Source organism: Neovison vison, chromosome 1 (genome assembly GCF_020171115.1).
Source record: "Neovison vison isolate M4711 chromosome 1, ASM_NN_V1, whole genome shotgun sequence".
Lineage (NCBI taxonomy): Eukaryota > Metazoa > Chordata > Mammalia > Carnivora > Mustelidae > Neogale > Neogale vison.
Window position 1 is genome coordinate 268,868,179 of NC_058091.1, and position 17,849 is coordinate 268,886,027.

At 48.5% G+C, this 17,849-nt stretch overlaps 2 protein-coding genes across 3 annotated transcripts in view; one reads left to right on the plus strand and one right to left on the minus strand.

Moving 5' to 3' along the window:
* Positions 1-17,849, minus strand: part of CYFIP2 (cytoplasmic FMR1 interacting protein 2) — a 125,825-nt gene that overhangs the window by 39,523 nt on the left and 68,453 nt on the right. For both annotated transcript variants that reach the window (XM_044230560.1, XM_044230570.1), the window contains exons 22-23: positions 16,052-16,251; positions 14,454-14,541 (exon numbers count right to left, since the gene is read on the minus strand). In XM_044230560.1, coding sequence (XP_044086495.1) covers positions 14,454-14,541; positions 16,052-16,251 — 288 coding nt within the window. The remainder of the gene's footprint in view (positions 1-14,453; positions 14,542-16,051; positions 16,252-17,849) is intronic.
* FNDC9 (fibronectin type III domain containing 9) lies at positions 9,224-14,336 on the plus strand. Its single transcript, XM_044230580.1, has 2 exons — positions 9,224-9,745; positions 11,709-14,336. The coding sequence occupies exon 2, from the start codon at positions 11,716-11,718 to the stop codon at positions 12,433-12,435; it is 720 nt and encodes a 239-aa protein (XP_044086515.1). The 5' UTR covers positions 9,224-9,745; positions 11,709-11,715; the 3' UTR covers positions 12,436-14,336.

Sequence of the window (17,849 nt, forward strand, 5' to 3'; positions counted from 1 at the left end):
ACTTACAGTTGACTTGATTTTTGAAATGCTGCTACTTAAAAAACACCTCATGTCAGGCTTCGTGAAGCCCTCCATGTGCGTTCTCGTTCAATCCTCACAACACACACATGCACACTACAGACACCTCTTAGCCCCATTTCACAGATGAAGGGACTGAGGTTCAGGGTGGTAAAGAGCTTGTTCAAGGTCACGGTCGTTAGGTAATTGAGCCCTGACTTGAATCCAGAGAGGTCTGATTCCAAAGCCCACATTCTTCACCTCTATATATAATAGTGGACTTTGGAGGCTGAATTCTATTAGAGACCATACCCCGTTTTTTAGATAAGGCGTCACTTTAAAACTTAGTTCCGAGTGTAGTTTCCTACCTGGAATTGTAAAAATCTTATACATGGAGCATGAAAATATGTAAAGACGACATCTGATGTTTTATTAGTGGGAAATTTTCTATTAGTTGGCTATTAGAAATTCTATATAAATTAAATACAAACTGTAATGATGCTTTTGGAGGACATAAGAGTCTCAATTCCCTTTGGAGCTATTGAAGGAAAATGTAATCATGTTCAGTCTAGGCTTTGTAGTAAGTCTGTTTTACTATATATGAATTCTAAACTTTACAACATAAGCATCACATTCATAGTACTCTCTAATAACAAGGATGCATGAAGAATACAATTCGGGAACCCACTAATAATAACTTGTGAGGAATCAGAACACCCCTGCATCCAACAGGTTGAATAATAGCTCGTTTGGTAAGGGAATGCGTACATCTGGTAAGGCTTGGACATGAGAAGGGGCAGAATTCTGCACTCGACACTGATGTACCATCACAGTGAACTCTACTTGAACCTGGGGGAGGATATCTTCTACGTAGTTACTGGAGATTTCTAAATGTTGTGAGGCAGGGAAGGTTTATGTAGGGAGGGAAATATAACGGATTGAAATGCATGAAGTTCACCAAAGTCCATGTTCAACAAACCCTGGAAATGTATGAATGAGTTGTTGAGTTTGATTCAGCCAATCATGGAACCAAGCTGGGCACTTTCTGTGTATGAAAATAAACCATTTCACTGTCTCTGTAAGAGGCCACGCAGCAAACAGGGCTCGGACACCGTGTGGTGAGATGCTCACTCTCCTAACTGAGTGCATCCTAGCTCTGTCTCTATTATCAAAGCCCTGTTCTGTCTTCTCCTGCTTCCAGCACTAGGGATAAGAAGTATACAGCAAACACCGCGGCCAACTTCTGGTTGGGGAAGGAGACTGAGGAGAAAGGGGCAGGAGAGAATTGTCTAGGGGTTGGAAATGCCCCACCTGGTGCGGGGGTTGCTGTCTACACAGATAGATGTATACCCTTGTCAAAACTCATGAAACTATATGTACACTCATGACTGTGTATGGTACAGACTGAAAGGTTGGATTCCCTCAAAATTCATGTGTTGAAATCCTAACCCCTGCTGTAATGGGATTAAGAGGGGGACCTTTGGGAGGTAATTGAAGCCCTGAGGGTGGAGGCCAAGTGAATGGCATTAGTGCCCTGTAAGAAGACAAGCAAGGACTTGCTCTCCTTCTGCTCTCCATCACGCGGGATCCAGTGAGAAGGCATGTGCACACCGTCAAGTGGGTCTGTGCCAGACATCCGATCTGCTAATGCATGGTCTCAGACTTCCCAGCCTCTAGGCAATAAATTAATGTTGTGGAAGTTACCCAGTCTATGAGAGTCTTATTAGAGCAGCCTCAAATCATTAAGACTGTACAACTTCCTGTATATGATTCTAACTCATTGTAGAAATAAACTGAGTAAAACCCACTGGACCATACCATAGCCTAATTTACTACCCAGCATTTGTTTTCAAAGCTTAAAAAAAAAAACCAAAACCATGATTTGAATTTCCTCCTGAAAAGGGCTGCAACTCAAGCCTGCCCAGGAACAAGGGAATGACAACTTGGCTGTGCTAAGGGCATGTGCCAGAGCTCACTGACTTCCAGAACCATCTTCTCATCCTCCCACATGCACCAGGCCCTCTGGACCCCTGCTCAGAGCATTTCTCCTTCATCCCTTCTCAAGTATCCTACGAAAGGGATTTCTGAGCAGCAGGGAGGTTTCCAATGGATACCCCTAAAGGGCACAAAAATAATCAACTACTTTTTTTTTTTTTTTTCGGATTCTCTTTTTTGTCTTGCTTTGTCTGATTCTAAAGGATCGACTCAAGGGTGGGTATACCTGAGTTTGAATCCCAAGTCCACAAATTTACTAGTTAGATGATTCTGAGCAAATTATTTAAATAGTCTAAGCTGTGGTTTTCCCTAAGTAAAGATACTAATTTGAACTCCAGTGGGGTTGTTGAAAATTTATTTTTATTTATTATTATTTTTTAAGTAGGTTCCATGTCCGGCGTGGAGCCCCAGGAGGGGCCTGAATTCATGACCCTGAAATCAAGACCTGAGCAGAGCTCAAGGGTTGGCTGTGTAACTAGCTGAGTCACCCAGGTGCCTCTGGGTGATGGAAGTTTAGATGAGAGAACACATAGAAACTTCACTCTACGTGTGGTGCCTGACACAGTGGGCAAGTACATGGCAAGTACTGCTGTAAATATTCCTTTGTCTGGGGGCACCTGGGTGGCTCAGTGGGTTAAGGCCTCTACCTTCAGCTCAGGTCATGATCTCAGGGTCCTGGGATCGAGCCCCGCATCAGGCTGTCTGCTCAGCGGGGAGAGCAGGGAGCCTGCTTCCTCCTCTCTCTCTGCCTGCCTCTCTGCCTACTTGTGATCTGTCTGTCAAATAAATAAATAAAATTTTTTAAAAAAATATTCCTTTGTCTGATAATTTGGTAAGTGAAGATGAAGAACATACAGATTCTTGGTCACATGGCCCCCAGCAGTGTTAGTTATAGTCACACTCCCCTGAACGTGGAGAGGGGAGTGCATACCTGGGGTACGATTTTACACAACACATGGTATATCCCCCGTGGGGATGGGGCAGAGGTCATAAGGGCTGGGACTAGATGATGGGACATCGGAGATGTGGGTTAGCTCCATACTGACAACACTTTTAAAGTGGGAGCTGTCCAAGCACAGACTGTGTTGGGCAGAGGCTCTCACGGCTGCCAGGGTCTCAGGGAGACTGAGAAGCTGTTGCTAGAAGGGACGCCGGCCTGCACTCAGGGCTGGATAGATGTGTTGCTCCCCCGTCAGAGTTCCCGGCTGTGGGTCTGGCTTCCTCGGTGCCCGTCCTTAGCAGTCCTAAACTTCACTCCCACTCAAGGAGCTTCCAGGACCAAGTCTCCCTTAACACATGTGGCAAGTGCAAATAAAAACATATTCCAGTAGATGGAAACTGTTTGGCAGCTTCCGCAGTTCTGGGCTGAGAAGGAGAACAATTTTGGGATCGTTTAAGGACACACAGGGGTGTAAAGAAGTTCTCTTACAGACCCGCTCAGGGCACAGTAGAGGCCTCTTGTAGAGAAGCTGACATCAGGCTTGGATTCTGGTTGAGACCAGAAATATTTAGGCCTCCGTCGTTGTCCCACGCTCAGGAAGGATCAGCACGAAATGAGCGGAATCCAAGTCCCCCCAAGTGAATACGCTCACCGGACCCCCCCAGCCCCCCAAACCCCCAAGCCATGCAAGAGAAAGCACACACACATGCTGCAAAGTGCATGCACACACACACACATACACATATATACACACACACACCCCCCCGCAGGGCACCCGTCTAACCTGCTGGCTCAGTAGGAGGCTGGGCCCTATTGAGAAAATGTGGGAATATGGGAGCCTGGCCATTTTCTGAGGTTTGGCAGAGAAAAACAGGAAGGCAACAGGACTTGAGACATTGGAAACTTGCCACACATCTCTTAACACAGAACCAATTTCGCTGACTCAGGTGACAACCCACCAGCCTGCCTTGCGAACTCATCATGTCCACTAGTTAGGATGTCTCACTTCAAATCAAGCTTGTTGGAATCCATACTGCACGAAAGACCTACCTTTGTGAGATCTCAAGAATAATCCTGATTCAGAAACTAGAACCATTATTTTTAAAACGTGACATCGATGTGCATTTTTATTTTGTTATTTTTTAAAAAGGCAGGATAGTCTTTTAAGGAAAGACAATGAGGTGAGTTTGATCTGGCAGATCCTGTGCCCTGTGATATATTATGATATGGATTTAAAAAAAACCACACCTGTGGTAATGTATATATCACATGAAAGTTACCAGTTTTGTCATTTGTAAGTGCTATATAGGGGCTTTTAAGTCCTAAGGCCTCTACCTCTCATTGACAGTAAACACAGCGAGTCCCTCCAGACAGCGAGGACTATGTATTCGGCAAACGGAATCTGCAAGCAGCTTGCATCTCTGCTTTCTGGAATCACAATCCCTGTTTTCCGAGATCCCAAGAGGAGTTAAAACTGTTTCTAATTTCCTACATTAGTCACAATTTCTCTAATGAAATCTGAAATCTGAGTAATCTGAATCCCAGCAGCCCAGGGACACAAACACGGGCCCCCAATCCAGGCTGAATTCAGGCTGCAGCTCAGCTCTCTGAAACCCACAGGGCAAGAAGACTGAGAGATGAGTAAAACTGCACGCTGCCATCCTTGTTGGGAGATCCACTAGCTAAGATGGGTTGAAGGACTGATACATCCTGAGTTACAGGTTCAAGTGCATCAGGACTGCTTGCTGGCGTTTCTGTCTGTCTCTTCTTGATATGTAGTGAGCCACAGGCTGGGTCTCCAAAGTATGGGTTCCTTCTTGGGCTTCTCAGCTCAGAGGTTAAAAAATCCAAGGGAACTGCTCTAGAGACCTCAAGGGTTGATGCTCCTCCCTTTCTTGTCTCATGAACAAAGACGGAGAACAGGAGCTGGAGATCTGTTCGGCAGTGTCCTACCAGTGCTATGATACTTAGAGATTCTAAAAGTTTTGGAAGAAACCGATGTCATCGCTTTTTAAATAACCTGTACCCATACACAAGTGTATAATGCGTCTTGGCTCGTGAATAATTCCTTCATCACTACCCAGGTGTATCGTTTTCTGTGGCAGCTGTTAACAAATGACCACAAATCTGGTAAAACAGCAGAAATACATTCTCTTATAGTTCTGGAAGCCATAGGCCAAAATCAGTATGACTGAGCTAAGATCAAGGTGTCAGCAGGGCCACACCCCCTCCTGAGGCTGGAAGGGGAGAACCCATCTCTTGCCTCTTCCAGCTCCTGGTGGCTGGCTTGTGGCCACCTCTCTCCAATCTCCTGAGAGCTGGGCTCCTCCTCAGTACTCAGTACTCCCTCAGAGGGAGTGCTCCTCCCTCTGCCTCCCTGATAGCATTAAGGACCCATCCTGGTAATTATATTAATCTTCCCATCTCCTGGTCCTTCACTCACATCGACAAAGCCCCTATTTCGAATAAAGTAACATTTCCAGGTTACAGGATTAGGACCTGATATCTTTGGGGGCATTACCAGCCTCCTACACCAGGTAAGGCAAGGTACAATCACCCCCATTTAGCAGAGGCAGAATCTAAGGGAAGAAAAACACAAAAGGCTGTTTTGCCATGCATGCCAAGTGCCAAAATAAAAGCCTTCTAGACTGGTGGATTGAAGATGCTGTGTAGCTGGGGAGCGGTGCCATGCAGATATGAGGGCGGGGGGGGGGTGCGGGGGGGGTGCACAGCAAAGCCAGTGGTGCGGCTGGTGGTCTTGTCAGTGGGGCTGATGCAGACTCCCTGGGGCAGGCAATGGTGGGAAATGCCGGTGGCAAGGCATGGACCCAGAAGGGACGTACTCAGTTGTCTGCAGCAAAGCACTGGGCCCTAGGTCCTAGGACCATGACATGGAGAAAGCACTCCAAGAGTGGGATGAATTTCCCTGAGGTCAAATCATGGCTTAGACGGGGTGACGATCACGCCAAACACAAGGTCCCACCGACAATTTCTAAAGACTGAAAAAGTGTTGGGAAATTATTGGTTATCATTTAAGGTCTGCCTTGTGTGACACTCTATGTCACCTGGAAGGTGGTATTTTGATAGACTCTATATAATTCACTTTACTTAGAGAAGTATATGTTTAAAACTTAGGCTCATATACTAGTTTCCATTCCTAGACCAGTTGTGAAAGGTTTTTTGACATTGAGGATCACCCCTCACCCTAAGTGACAGAGCTCTTGGTCAGGGGTACATGGACTCCAGGCTCCAGAGCAGGAAGCAGAAACAGTCACTGAATGCGTTTCTCCAGGTGTATTCGATGGTGTCCCTGCTTCTGCTGGCTTCACTCAGGTGGTTGAATGTTCTCTCTGAGGTATTTTAGTTCCTTGTCTGCTCCCATCATTCTGGAGTCCACTAAACTGTGAAGTCCTGTCTCTACTTCTCCACAGAAGCTGAGTGAGGGTGAGTGTTCCTGTTGACAGCCATTGACGGAAGAATGACAGTGGAGAGGAGCAGTGTGTCAGGGAGGCTGGCCAGGAGCTCCGGCTCTAGGGACCACAGACCAGAAGGTGGCATGGCTCTGCCAAACCCCACTTCGTGATGATGGTCAAGGTAATGAACCGCTGGGAGCCTCAGTTTCTCCCTTTGCAGAATGGTGATAAGAAGCCGAAGGCTCAGGTCATGATCCTGGAGTCCTGGGATCGAGTCCTGGGATCGAGCCCTGCATCAGGCTCCCTGCTCTGCAGGAAGCCTGCTTCTCCCTCTCCCACTCCCCCTGCTTGTCTTCCCTCTCTCACTGTCTCTCTCTCTGTCAAATAAATAAATAAAATCTTAAAAAAAAAAGAAGCCTACCTCAAAGAGTTGTTTCCTGGGTAAAGTGACAAAGCCCAGGTAAGATGTACTAGAATGTTCTCACTGATTATTTCTGAGTTGTACAGGTTTGATTCCTGTCTTTGGGCTTTCTGTATTCTTTAATTTATATACAATGAGCATTTTTTTTCGTAAATAATAAAAGCAAAAAAAAAAAAAAAAAGGAAGGAGGGAAGCGTCACGAAGTTGTCCTTGACAACTCCTGGTGAAGCTACAGTCAACTCAGGAAATGGCTCTGGCCCACAAGCTGGCCCAGCACTTATGGGGAGAGGCTCGTCTCATGGCCCAACACTTCACACAGTGATTCTTGATATTCCCATCTGACAGGAGAGTTAACCAAGGTATAGAAAAGTGAGGGGATCTGCCAAGTCTACATAGGCAGGATTTGCAACCAGCCTTGGGATTTTAGGGCCTGAACTCTGAACAACTACCTTCTCCTGGGTGCCGTTCAGCTTTGGGATTGGCCCAGGAATGCTCTCTCATCATCCCTTTGCTGCCAGCTCCAGGAAGGGCACGGGGACACCTGTAGGGCTGATCTCTGGCAGTAATTTACTAGAGGTGTGAGTCATTCAAGGCCCTCCCAGGCTGCCTGCGCACGAGGCTACAACTTGGACACACTACGGGAAGGTCCTCCGTGAAGGGGGAGAGAGGGGGGTCTGGCTGGGGTGTGATCTCCTGAGGCCAGTGCCCCGGAAGATTTACCTCACACCCTGAGGGCTGCCCTGGCTCCTCTGCTGCTGGTGAACAGTGATGGTCCAAAGGGGCATGACGCACCCAGGCCTGCGAGTCGGGGACTGGTTTCCACCCCTGGCTTTGCCACTAGTCAGTCATTGGGCCTGAGGAACGCCACCCTTCTCTCGGGACCTGGGAAACAGGAAGGTTTCTAGGCCTCACTCCCATTCTCCATGTTTCAACTTCTCAAATGAAGAGCTTAGTGTTAAAAATGGCACCCAGGAGCATTAAAAATAAATCTCCATTTTCTGTGGCAAAGGTTTGAGCTTTGTCTCGTCACTCTACAGGCCTCCTAAGTCTGGTATTTTTATTTCCCTCAAAATAACCTTTTCAAAAGGCACCTGCAAACTTCCACACTGGCCTTTCTGGGGCGCGGACACTTTGATGTTCTGCAGGGAGCTGCCATGAGCACACATTACAGCAGAGTTTAGACAGGCCCCCGGGAGGACCTAATGCCACAGGGAAGCCGCAGAGCAAGTGTCTAATCAAGGCATATCCCAAGATGCGAGGCCTCACAGAGACCCTTGGCCAGGGGAGGGTCTGCAGCTCCCTAGGAAATTCTTCTTAACTTTTTGATTATCACTCCTGTGAATCACAAGGAGACTTTCATGGGTTCACTTGGATACTTTGGCCAAGAACCAAGAAGAGGAAAAAAATAAAAAAAACAAAAACAAAAAAACCCCCTGACTTTTAAAAGCACATAATTTGTGTAAAATAATTCAGGTCTAAATCTGGCTGGAGCTGCTATGACAAATTTCCACAAACTTGGTGGCTGAAGATAACAGAACTTTATTCTCTCTGTATTTCTGACATGCTCTGTGATTGTCCCAATAGTGATGGCAACCAGGAAGGGATGGAATCTCAGAGGCAGGTACACCTTTATAGGAAATGGAAGCAGAGTCAGGATTCTTCAAAGAAGAGGAACTTGGAGGACCATCCCATCTGGGAATAGTAAGCAGTTTCCATTTCCGGGATTTACCCCAGGTGACTGGCTGGTAGGCAGTTTTTTGGGATGCTTGTTTCTGAGCCCAACTGGAAGGAGGGCTGTAGTCGTTTCCCCAAGCCGTTGTAACAAATCACCACAAACATGGTGTCTTAACACCGTAGCATCTCAGTAGCATCTCAAAGTTCCGGAGGCCGAAGCCTCAGCTCCGGGAGCTGGTGGGGCCACGCCCCCTCTGAAGGCCCCAGGGCAGACCCCTTCTTTTCATTTTCCAGCTCCAGGTGCTGCTGGCGCCCCTTAGTTACAAAAGCATTATCCCAACCTCTGCCTCTGTGTCTACATGGCTTCTTCCCTTTGTGTCCCTCTGCGTGGAAACTCCTTCTCCTGTCTCTTATAAAGACACCAGTCATTGGATTTAGGGCTCCCCTTAAATCTAAGATGATATCCTTTCAAGATCTTTACCTTATTCAATTGATAAAGACCCTATTTCCAAATAAGGTCACACTCTGGGGTTCTGGGTAGACCAGAATTTTGGATGGGACACTCAAATCAACCCAGTGCCAGTGCTGGGATGGTTCAGCAAGTCCGACAAGGGTTCTGGACTGGGCAGGGGTAAGCTCCTGCTTTCCCTCTGCCATCCCCCTCGAGCCCAAACCCAGAGCTTTACAGAGGATGGAACCGAGGCCCAGAGAATAAAAGACTCTTGACCAGGGTCATACATATAATTGGAGAATGCCACAGGAGGTAAGAATGAAGAAAGAAGGTGATATAGAGGGAGGGTAAGGATGGGAGGGCTTGGGATAAAATTACTGTTTTAATTGTTGGATAACTGAGACGGGCATCTTTACATTGAGCCATTGTCCAAAGAGGGTCTAGATGGGGCAAAAAACGATCACCAACCAATCACAGAGAAAATTTGGCAGTCCTGGAAGAATTAGTACCATTCTGAGGATTAGTTTGCAGGAGACTGTTTGCCTTTTTTTTTTTTTTTTTTTTTGGCCAAAGGAATGAGAGCTCCGCTCAGTGGGCAAAAGCCTTTCCAGACTGGTCCCTGAAAGCATCGTGCGTACAGATGCCTGCTGGTTGCCATGGTGAATGATGCTGATCTGAAGAAATGAATAATGTGAGCGTTGGGGGCGACAGTGGGATTACTCAGACAGTGGCGAGAGAGGCATCAAGGAGAGCCCAGAGCAGAGGAGGGGAGAAGGCTCCATCCCTTCAGCTTTGGTCCACTCTGTCCCTGCCTCTGCAGGCTGCGTTCTAACCAGATCCACCGCGAGCATCAGGTAAGGGACATAAATGGCTCTTCTTGGAAATGGAAATGGTTTTTCCTTTCACACTCTGCCTGGCGGAGGGCCAGGCGATGGCAATACGAACAGCTAAAAATAGGGGGAATTTAGAAACAGAAGCAGGAAAGGAAAAGCAAATAAGGGAGACTCATCTGGTCCCCAAAGCTGAAGATGCTGCTACAGTGTCTTGCCAGAAAGCTCTTAAAAATGTCTGCTGTAGAGAACTCAGTCTGCAAAGACAGCCAGCAGCAGATGCGAAGCAAACAGGAGAAAAGATTCATGACGAAACACGGGATTCCTGATCACCCCTGATGGAAGGGGTTTACAAAGGCCATTGCCTCTGTATTATAAGCAATGAATTAAGCTCTTTTCATGGTGGTCAGAAGTGTGTTTACAGGGATGTGTGGGGCGGAGAGGATGGGGGAGATCACAAGAAGGGGGACTGATGAAGAGAGCGCAAACAGTCTCCTTCGCAATGACCTTCCCGGGAGGGATCTGAGCACACCTGTCTTGTCCTTTTCATTACCCATGTTTCTGGGAAGAAATTCCCAACCAAACAGAAGGGAACTCTTTCCCTTCCTGAGCATTTCAGCTCACTGTCATCCTTAGAGAAGAAAAACGAGGATTGAAAAATCACTTAGTGCTGTGCTTTTCTGCAACCCACCTCCTCTAGGTAACCGGGCATGGAAATAAAAGGTTGGAGGGAGGCAGGGAGGTGAGAACGCAGCTTGTCATGGAAATCACTTTGGCTTCACATCCAATTCAGGTTAAAATCTGGTTGATGGGTTTTTACTAGGTCATTAAGATCTAAACCACAGGCTTCTGCATTTCACTTTCACGTGAGACAGGAAGGGGAGAGAACAGGGCTGGGGGAGACCGTATGTGAGCACACACAGGCTGGAGGAATATGGCTGCCCCTGAATTTTACCAGGGGAAATTCAGTGGAGGGGACATTCTCTCTCTCTCAAAGAGACAGTATTTAAGAGAAACTAAAAAGCTTGAAGATGGTGCTCTCTTACCAAAGCGGGAGGGCTGATCATCTGAAGAGGGCTCATTTGATTTGTGGAAAAACAGCAACTGGGTGTTAGTACCAGCACCTCAATGTGCAATGACGATCTGTAACTAAACCCAGCAGCCTTGCCTCTGGAAATGCTCAGAGGGTGTGACGAAGATTAAGGGAAATTTATTACAGTATGTGAGCATCAAGCATGACACATACTAGATGTGACCCAGCAGTCACTCCCTGACCGTTGGTGATGACTATCATTGTTAACACGCACAGGACCTGAGGTAAGAAACAGCAGCATTTATGCTAGTCTTAGGAGCTGACTGCCTTGACCTACACAACAGATTTCCTGGGTACCTCCGGCATTGAACAAACAAACAAAGGAACAAAACATGAGCAGAGGCTTTGGGGAGAAATCAGCTGGCAAGGAGTGATGACGCAAATCTCCTCTCTCACGGGCAACAGAATTGAGAGGCTAAAATAGCAGTGGGCAGAATGTTCTAGATGACTGAGCTCACAGCACTGGAGGCAGAAGCAGAAGGTCCAGAAGGGATACTGTAGGTGATAGAATGGTCTGACTTGGTGACTAACAAGGGCACGTTAATCGGGTTGTCTGATTTCTTTTATTGCCTTTCTTCGTTTTTTAAAGGGTTGGAAACTATGTTGTATCTAAAGGACCTGAACCAGGGGAGGATGAGGCTGGGGGACGTGGGTGTCTCTTTTTCAGGCCTGCAGGCCAGGGCTTTGACATGAGACAGCCCCAATGTGAACTTCCGATCTCTTATTTCTTAGCTACACCTTTGCTGAGTAAAGTAACCTCCCGATCCCCATTTCTCTGTGAAACAAGGGCAATCTTAGTTCCCACCGTGAATGCTCAACATATGGTGGTTATGAATATCGTACCTAAGTGCCTCAATAAGGGGATGTCATTTTTCACTTTGATTCTGGTTCTAGAATCAGGATGAACATCGAGGTTGGGAACGTTTCTCACACAGGAGCCATCATTTCCTGGTCATCCTCGGAGCCCTGCCTGGAGGACTATTACCATATTATGTATAGGCCCAACTGGAATAGCATCTTCTCCGGCTATCTTCGCTACAGCTTCCACCACGAGGAGAAGGTGCCTCGAACCATCAGCTCCGTGGTGCTGGAACACCTGGCCCCTTCCACTCTCTACTTCCTCTGCATCAGCTGCAAGAAGGCTGCCTTCCCCTATAGGCACTACTGCACCATGTTCCATACCCTGGATAAGAGTCCGCTGGCAGCTGGGAGCTCGCTGGTGGACCCCCAGATCTCCCTGTGGGTGTTGATGGCCATTCTGCTGGCCTGCTTCACAGCCGTCTTAGCTTTCATCTGCCTCCAGTTCTGGTGCATCCGTTGCCATGAGCCTCGATGGTCTTACAGAGCCGGCCACATGGAGGAAGCCAATGGGTTGGTGAGATGGCCAGAGGAGGCCCCCGCCCTTGGGCAGAGAGAGGAAGACCTGCAGGGCCTCCCCCTGGTGGAAATGCCACGCAAGAACTCCGGAGCAGAAGCAGAACCAGAAGCCGAAGGGGAAGCCAACCAGGAAGACGAGGCTGATGAGGATGCCGCCAATCAGGATGTCCCCGACGTGGGGGCCTTACTGCAGGGTGGTGGTGGGGGAGATCATGCTGCCATGCTGCCTCATTTTAGGGAGTGAGGGTTAGGGAGGAGGCGGCCCGCATCCCGTAGCTTAAAGCCCTCCATACAGTAGATCTTTCGTAAACATGTGTTCCTAGACCACCCTTCTGCCTCCCCTCAATGTTCTTGTCGAAGCTGTCCAGGGTCAGTGCTCCTGTGGGTCACGCGGGTTGGACGAATGCCCTATGACAAAGCTTCTCAAGCTGCAAAGCATATACCCCCAGAGTATGCCAAAGGAGAACACGGCGTCTCTCAGGAGTGTCCGTTTAGGGGACCCCCGTTAGGAATGGAAAACAGCATTTTAACGCTTAAACAAACATGAATATATTACGGCACAGAAAGCAAAATTTGCATGACTGGATAAAACACAGTACTTTGAGGAAACTTTTGAGTTGAAGATGGGCTCTTTGGGGGTATGTTCTCAGTCAGTGGAGGCGGACGTCCTGTCCCCTTTGCTGTTGGGGGGATGGTTTTGGAAAGACTGGGAAGCCTTGCTCTATAGTGTTGTCTGGCTTTCAGGCTATCATATACCACCTTGTACCCCATCTCCATTTTGTTTAAACCACAGGCTATCTTTACTATTATTAACAACATTTTTCTTTAAATCAACCCAGTTTTAAAACCTAAACTGGATTTTAAAAGATAGACTTATATGACTCCATAAATGAAAAACCAGTACCCTCCTGCTATAAATAGAAGAGGCATAAGAATAAATACAATGGAAACAAAATAACATTAAGCTTGACTTAGATTCTATGGCCTACTAACAACTCTGAGCTTAAGGTTGGCTCTCTTAGCTTCGACAAAAAAGGAAATTGGAGAGCAGAAAGTACTAAAGACATATAAGCATCAACATAAATGTGTCTTTCTCCTTCTTATAATCACAAAGATTGAAAGAGATTTGGAAAGGGGGGTGTTGTTCTTACTTTGTGAGTCAGGGTCATTCAATGACATTTCTGTGAACTATCCAAAATGCTGGTTCCAAGTGTCCCTTGTTTAGAGAAAGCTGCCAGAAAGCCTGGCTGTCCTTGAGAGGACATATGCACTGTCCCAGCATCATCCCAAGATGTCTAAGCCTGCCTGTAGGCCTAAGTGGTAGGAGCACACGGGTTCACCACACTTCCCAGTTGAGGGCTCCCTGACCTAGAGGAGTACCTTTTCTTACATGTATTCAGTTCTTCTGGGTCCATCTGGGCTAACTTTTTGAAAATGGGGTCAAAGGTGGCCATTTCTATTCCATCACAAAGGAAAACATTGGCTTTGTTTTCGTGGACATGTTTCCCTCTTGCAGTGGCATTCTTCCCCCTCAAGCCCACAGGGTAAGAAACAGATCTCCTACGTCTATCATAGTGGTGGTGAGACTCGGTGAACATTGCCCTCTGTCCCCACCACGGGTATAGAGATTCGAGGAGGGTAGAGATGGTGTTTGTTTTAATCTCTGATACATCCCCAGCATGCAGAATCTAGTCCAATATCTGGCTTATTGTGGGCGCTTAATAAATGTTTGCTTCATGAATGGCAAAGGACTGAAGGTCTAGAACAGGGCACCTTTGGGAGGCCTGGTTAATGTCAGGATGCGTACTGTGAACGAAGCAGCCGAGAGATGGCAGAAGACCCGTCTCCTGGCTCTAGCTCCAGCCTTCTGGGATTTCCTTCAAAACTATACCTTCCCCATGGCTACCTCTCAGCAAAACCCTTGCCTTTCCAGAGCACAAAATCCCAGAATCTCACGACCACACTGCAATGAATCAGCTGAGTAACAGGAGGACACAGGATGAAGACGAGAAGCCCCACACACCTACTTCCCTGCTCGCCTCAGTGAAATCCTCCCAAATAATCCTCACCCAGCAACCACCCTGCCAAGTCTGCTTTACCCCCAGCCTGGCTAGCTGTGCACAAATAAAGACGAGTATACTTACAGTTGGTTCTGCCTCTCTAGCTCTGTACCTTTTTACTTTTTCTGATTTGGGGAACACTTTTGTATTTGCTTAAGCTCACTAGTCTTCTTAGGAGGAGGACACAGGCAAGACGACTCACCTTGGATCCATAGAGGTAATAAGGCTGGACGTTGGCGGGTTTATCTCTTTGCGGTTCTTGGGTAAAAGGAATGGCAGTTCGAACAAAACTAGTAGAGGAAAAGAGAGGGGGTGGGAGTTAACTGGGTCCTGAGAGCATTCTTCATGGGACACCACCCAGCCAGAGCCCTTTCTGACCAGGTGCAACCACAGCGTTTCCAGGTGGCTGTCTATAAAATGACTAAACTCTTATGACACAGTCCCATTCATTCATCTGCTGTCTCCTTCCCATAGGTGGGAAAACCGTGCTGCAGACTCCCAGGCTAGCCTCTGGGCTATGGCTGCTCATAGGGACAGCGGGCAAGAAAGGGACCACTGGCTAGGCCTGGAAATGGCCTTCTCTGGGGCTCTGATCCCTCCCTCCACCCCCGGCTGGCTTCTTCAGAGCAGGGTTTCACAAACTCTTTCTGGAAAGGCCCGGATAGGAAGTGTTCTCAGCTTTGCAAGCCAGATGGTCTCTGTCACCATTACTCAAGTGTGGCTCGTAGCGTGAAGCGCCCAGAAAAGACTATAGATGAATGAGCACAGCGGGGTTCCAGTCAAACTTTATGAATTTCAAATGATTTTTCACTTGTCATCAAACTATAATTCTTTGGATTCTTTTTCCCAACTGTTCAAAAACGTCGATAGCATTCTTTGCTCCCGGGTTGTACAGAAACAGTTGGCAGCAAGATGTGGCTTGTGGGCGATCGCTTGCAGACCTCTGCTTGAGAGGATTCAAAGTCCCAAATGGTTACAGAACCACAAGTCTGGCTTGCTAAGTGTGTGGGCTCAGGCTCATCTGTGGGTTCCCCCCCCCCAGCGCCTTCGTTTCACTCAGAACAGACTTATTGAATCCTGGCCGTGAACCAGGCCCTGAGGGTTATCAAGAGGACCTATAAACACACGCACGTTTGTGGGACCTCGTGGACTTGTTCTGCGGGTGAACATGTCTCTCCACTTCCGGGAGGATCTGAACTTCTGTGAGGATAAGGGATTAGGTCATGTCCTCCCCTCGGTGCCTGACACAGGGCTGTGTGTGCCCACTTTGCACGAATGTATGCAGGTGTGTGGATAACGTCATCCAAGTACCATCCGCTCAGAAGGCGCCATGCCTGCCCCTAGGCTGGGCTGTACTAACCCCCGTGGCACCGCCTCATTCCGCTGGTGCCATTCCCACCGCACACTCTCGGCTCCTCGGAGACGTTGCCTGGGAGAGTCTTCTCCTGTCTTTTCACCTTATTTACTCCTACTTACCCTTCACATCTCTCCTCAAGCACTACTGGTCAGAGGAGGAAGCCTCTCTTGGGGTTCCCATCACTTCCCAGGCCAGATCAGGTGGCGGTGTTTTCTCTCTCATGCCTGCAGCTTTCCTCCATCTCATAATTCACTCTTCCCATTTTTTCCCTGCGTCCTCCTTGCCTGAAGGCCCTCAGAGGCAGGCCTGTTCCCTGTGGCCTCCCCACCCCCAGCACAGAGACTGTGCGGACACGGGAACTCCCCAAGACACCTGTTCCAGGAAGGGACCGCTTCCCCGCCCCCCAGCCCACCCCGGCCCCCTGCGCACAGGGACTCCCTTACCGGTTGGTGGACCCGTTGTAGCAATAGTTGGGGAGGAAGTCGAAGTTCAGCTCCCAAAAGACGTGGAGGGTGATGCGGCCGTAGGGGGCAGACACGTTGTGGTTGGCCTCCCGGAACATGGCGTCGAAGCTGTCCAGGGTCATGTGCTTACAGAGCAGCCGGTGCGTGAGCCGGTTGATCTCCAGCAGCCACTCCAGCTCCTGCCAGAGAGAGCCCACGGCTGCTGAGGGTGGACGCACACACCCTATATGCTCCCCATGCGGCCCGCTTCACCTCACAGCTTCCTTTCCCGCAGGGGAGAGCCCCTCAGGCAAGCTCCCCACGTCTGAAGGGAGACCATGCGACCACATGTCCCTCTTCGGAGGAGGGATCCCCGGACTGTGTGCAGGAAAGCTGCACGCCTGGCCTGGGAAGGGGGCCACAGACCGCGTACGATTCCCGTCTGTACCCCCTTGGGTGGAGACATGCCTGCTTGCCTTCCAGTTTCCACAGTGGTGAGGAAAAGCTTGCTTCTCAGTGTTGCAGGTAAACAAAAGGAAGGTGGGCCTGGCCGTTACCAGGGGCTGTATGTCTGCCCTGCAGAAAGCTATCATAAGAGTTACCACCTGTTACGTTCTTACTACTTGGTCAGACCACATAAAATTACTGTTTTTTTTTAGATTAAATACCATCGAATAGGAGTAGTTTTGTGTGGTTCAATTTAATATACACCAAATAGGATCCTTGGCACTTAATGTGTCCTAACTCATTTAATGCTTAAGAAACCCCTTAATGCATTAGAGAAACTGAGGCTTGGAGAAGCTGAATCACTTGACTCCAAATCCAGGAAGCTGGGCTGCGAAGTCCATATCCTTAATCACTGTATACTACAGGACTCTTAAAACTAGCTGGAGGCAGAATGCCCCCTCCTTTGGATTCCTCCTGGGTCTGCCGGTCACAGGGTTGGTTACGAGTTGGCAAAGGTTGCAGCTGAAAGCCGTGGGCTGAGGTCTCACATGAGCTGTGGGCTGACTGCTTGGAGCCCTGTCTTCAGGCAGAGAATGGGAGCAAAGCAGACAATATGCAGACACGACAGGTCACCACATTCATTGGCAAGTATAAGGAGGGTGAAACCCTCTGGGCTGGCTTTAGTCCCCTGTCGTGCTGCTATGAAAAAGAATCAAAGCACAGTCTTGTGCAGAGAGAGAACCTGTCCCCCTTTGTGAGGCTCCAGGACACTCCCACATTGTTGTGGTCAAGCCCTCTTTTGAGACGGGTACGACGGCTCCTGTTTCATAGAGGGGACACATGAGGCTCAGAGGGTGAAGTAACTTGTCCAAAGTCACACAGAGAACACAGACCACGGTTTAGTGAGTGATCCCAGGTTTTTTGCCTTCAAATCACATGTGTCTGGGCCCCTAGGACAGAGCTGCCTGGAATAAAGAAGCAATTTGCTAAGAAAGCCCTTGGAAAAGTAATGATGATTACAGTAAAGATGGTCTGACAATTAAAAAAAAACTCCACGAACACTGGCAAGGGCAGTGGACCAGAGGGCGGCCAGGAGGTGGGACAGCCACAGGGCCAGCTTCAGTGGCTGGGATAAGAAGCTCAGGTCCCTACAGTCGGTTATAGGACACAGCCCCACACCAGGGAATCAGTTTTGTTCTCATCGACCCCAAGGCACCCTCCCATGCTGGCTGGGGTCCCAAGTGTGGCCAGGTGGAGGCCCCAGAACACACTTCCAACCTTGGAGCTTTGTCCTTCTGAAAGTCAGATGCTGTGGCTCTAGACTGGGGGTGTAGAAGTGGTCGGAAGCTGG

What these genes read in the sequence shown, in the direction of transcription:
- FNDC9 (XM_044230580.1), top strand. Translation starts at nt 11,716, where the DNA reads ATGAACATCGAGGTTGGGAACGTTTCTCACACAGGAGCCATCATTTCC.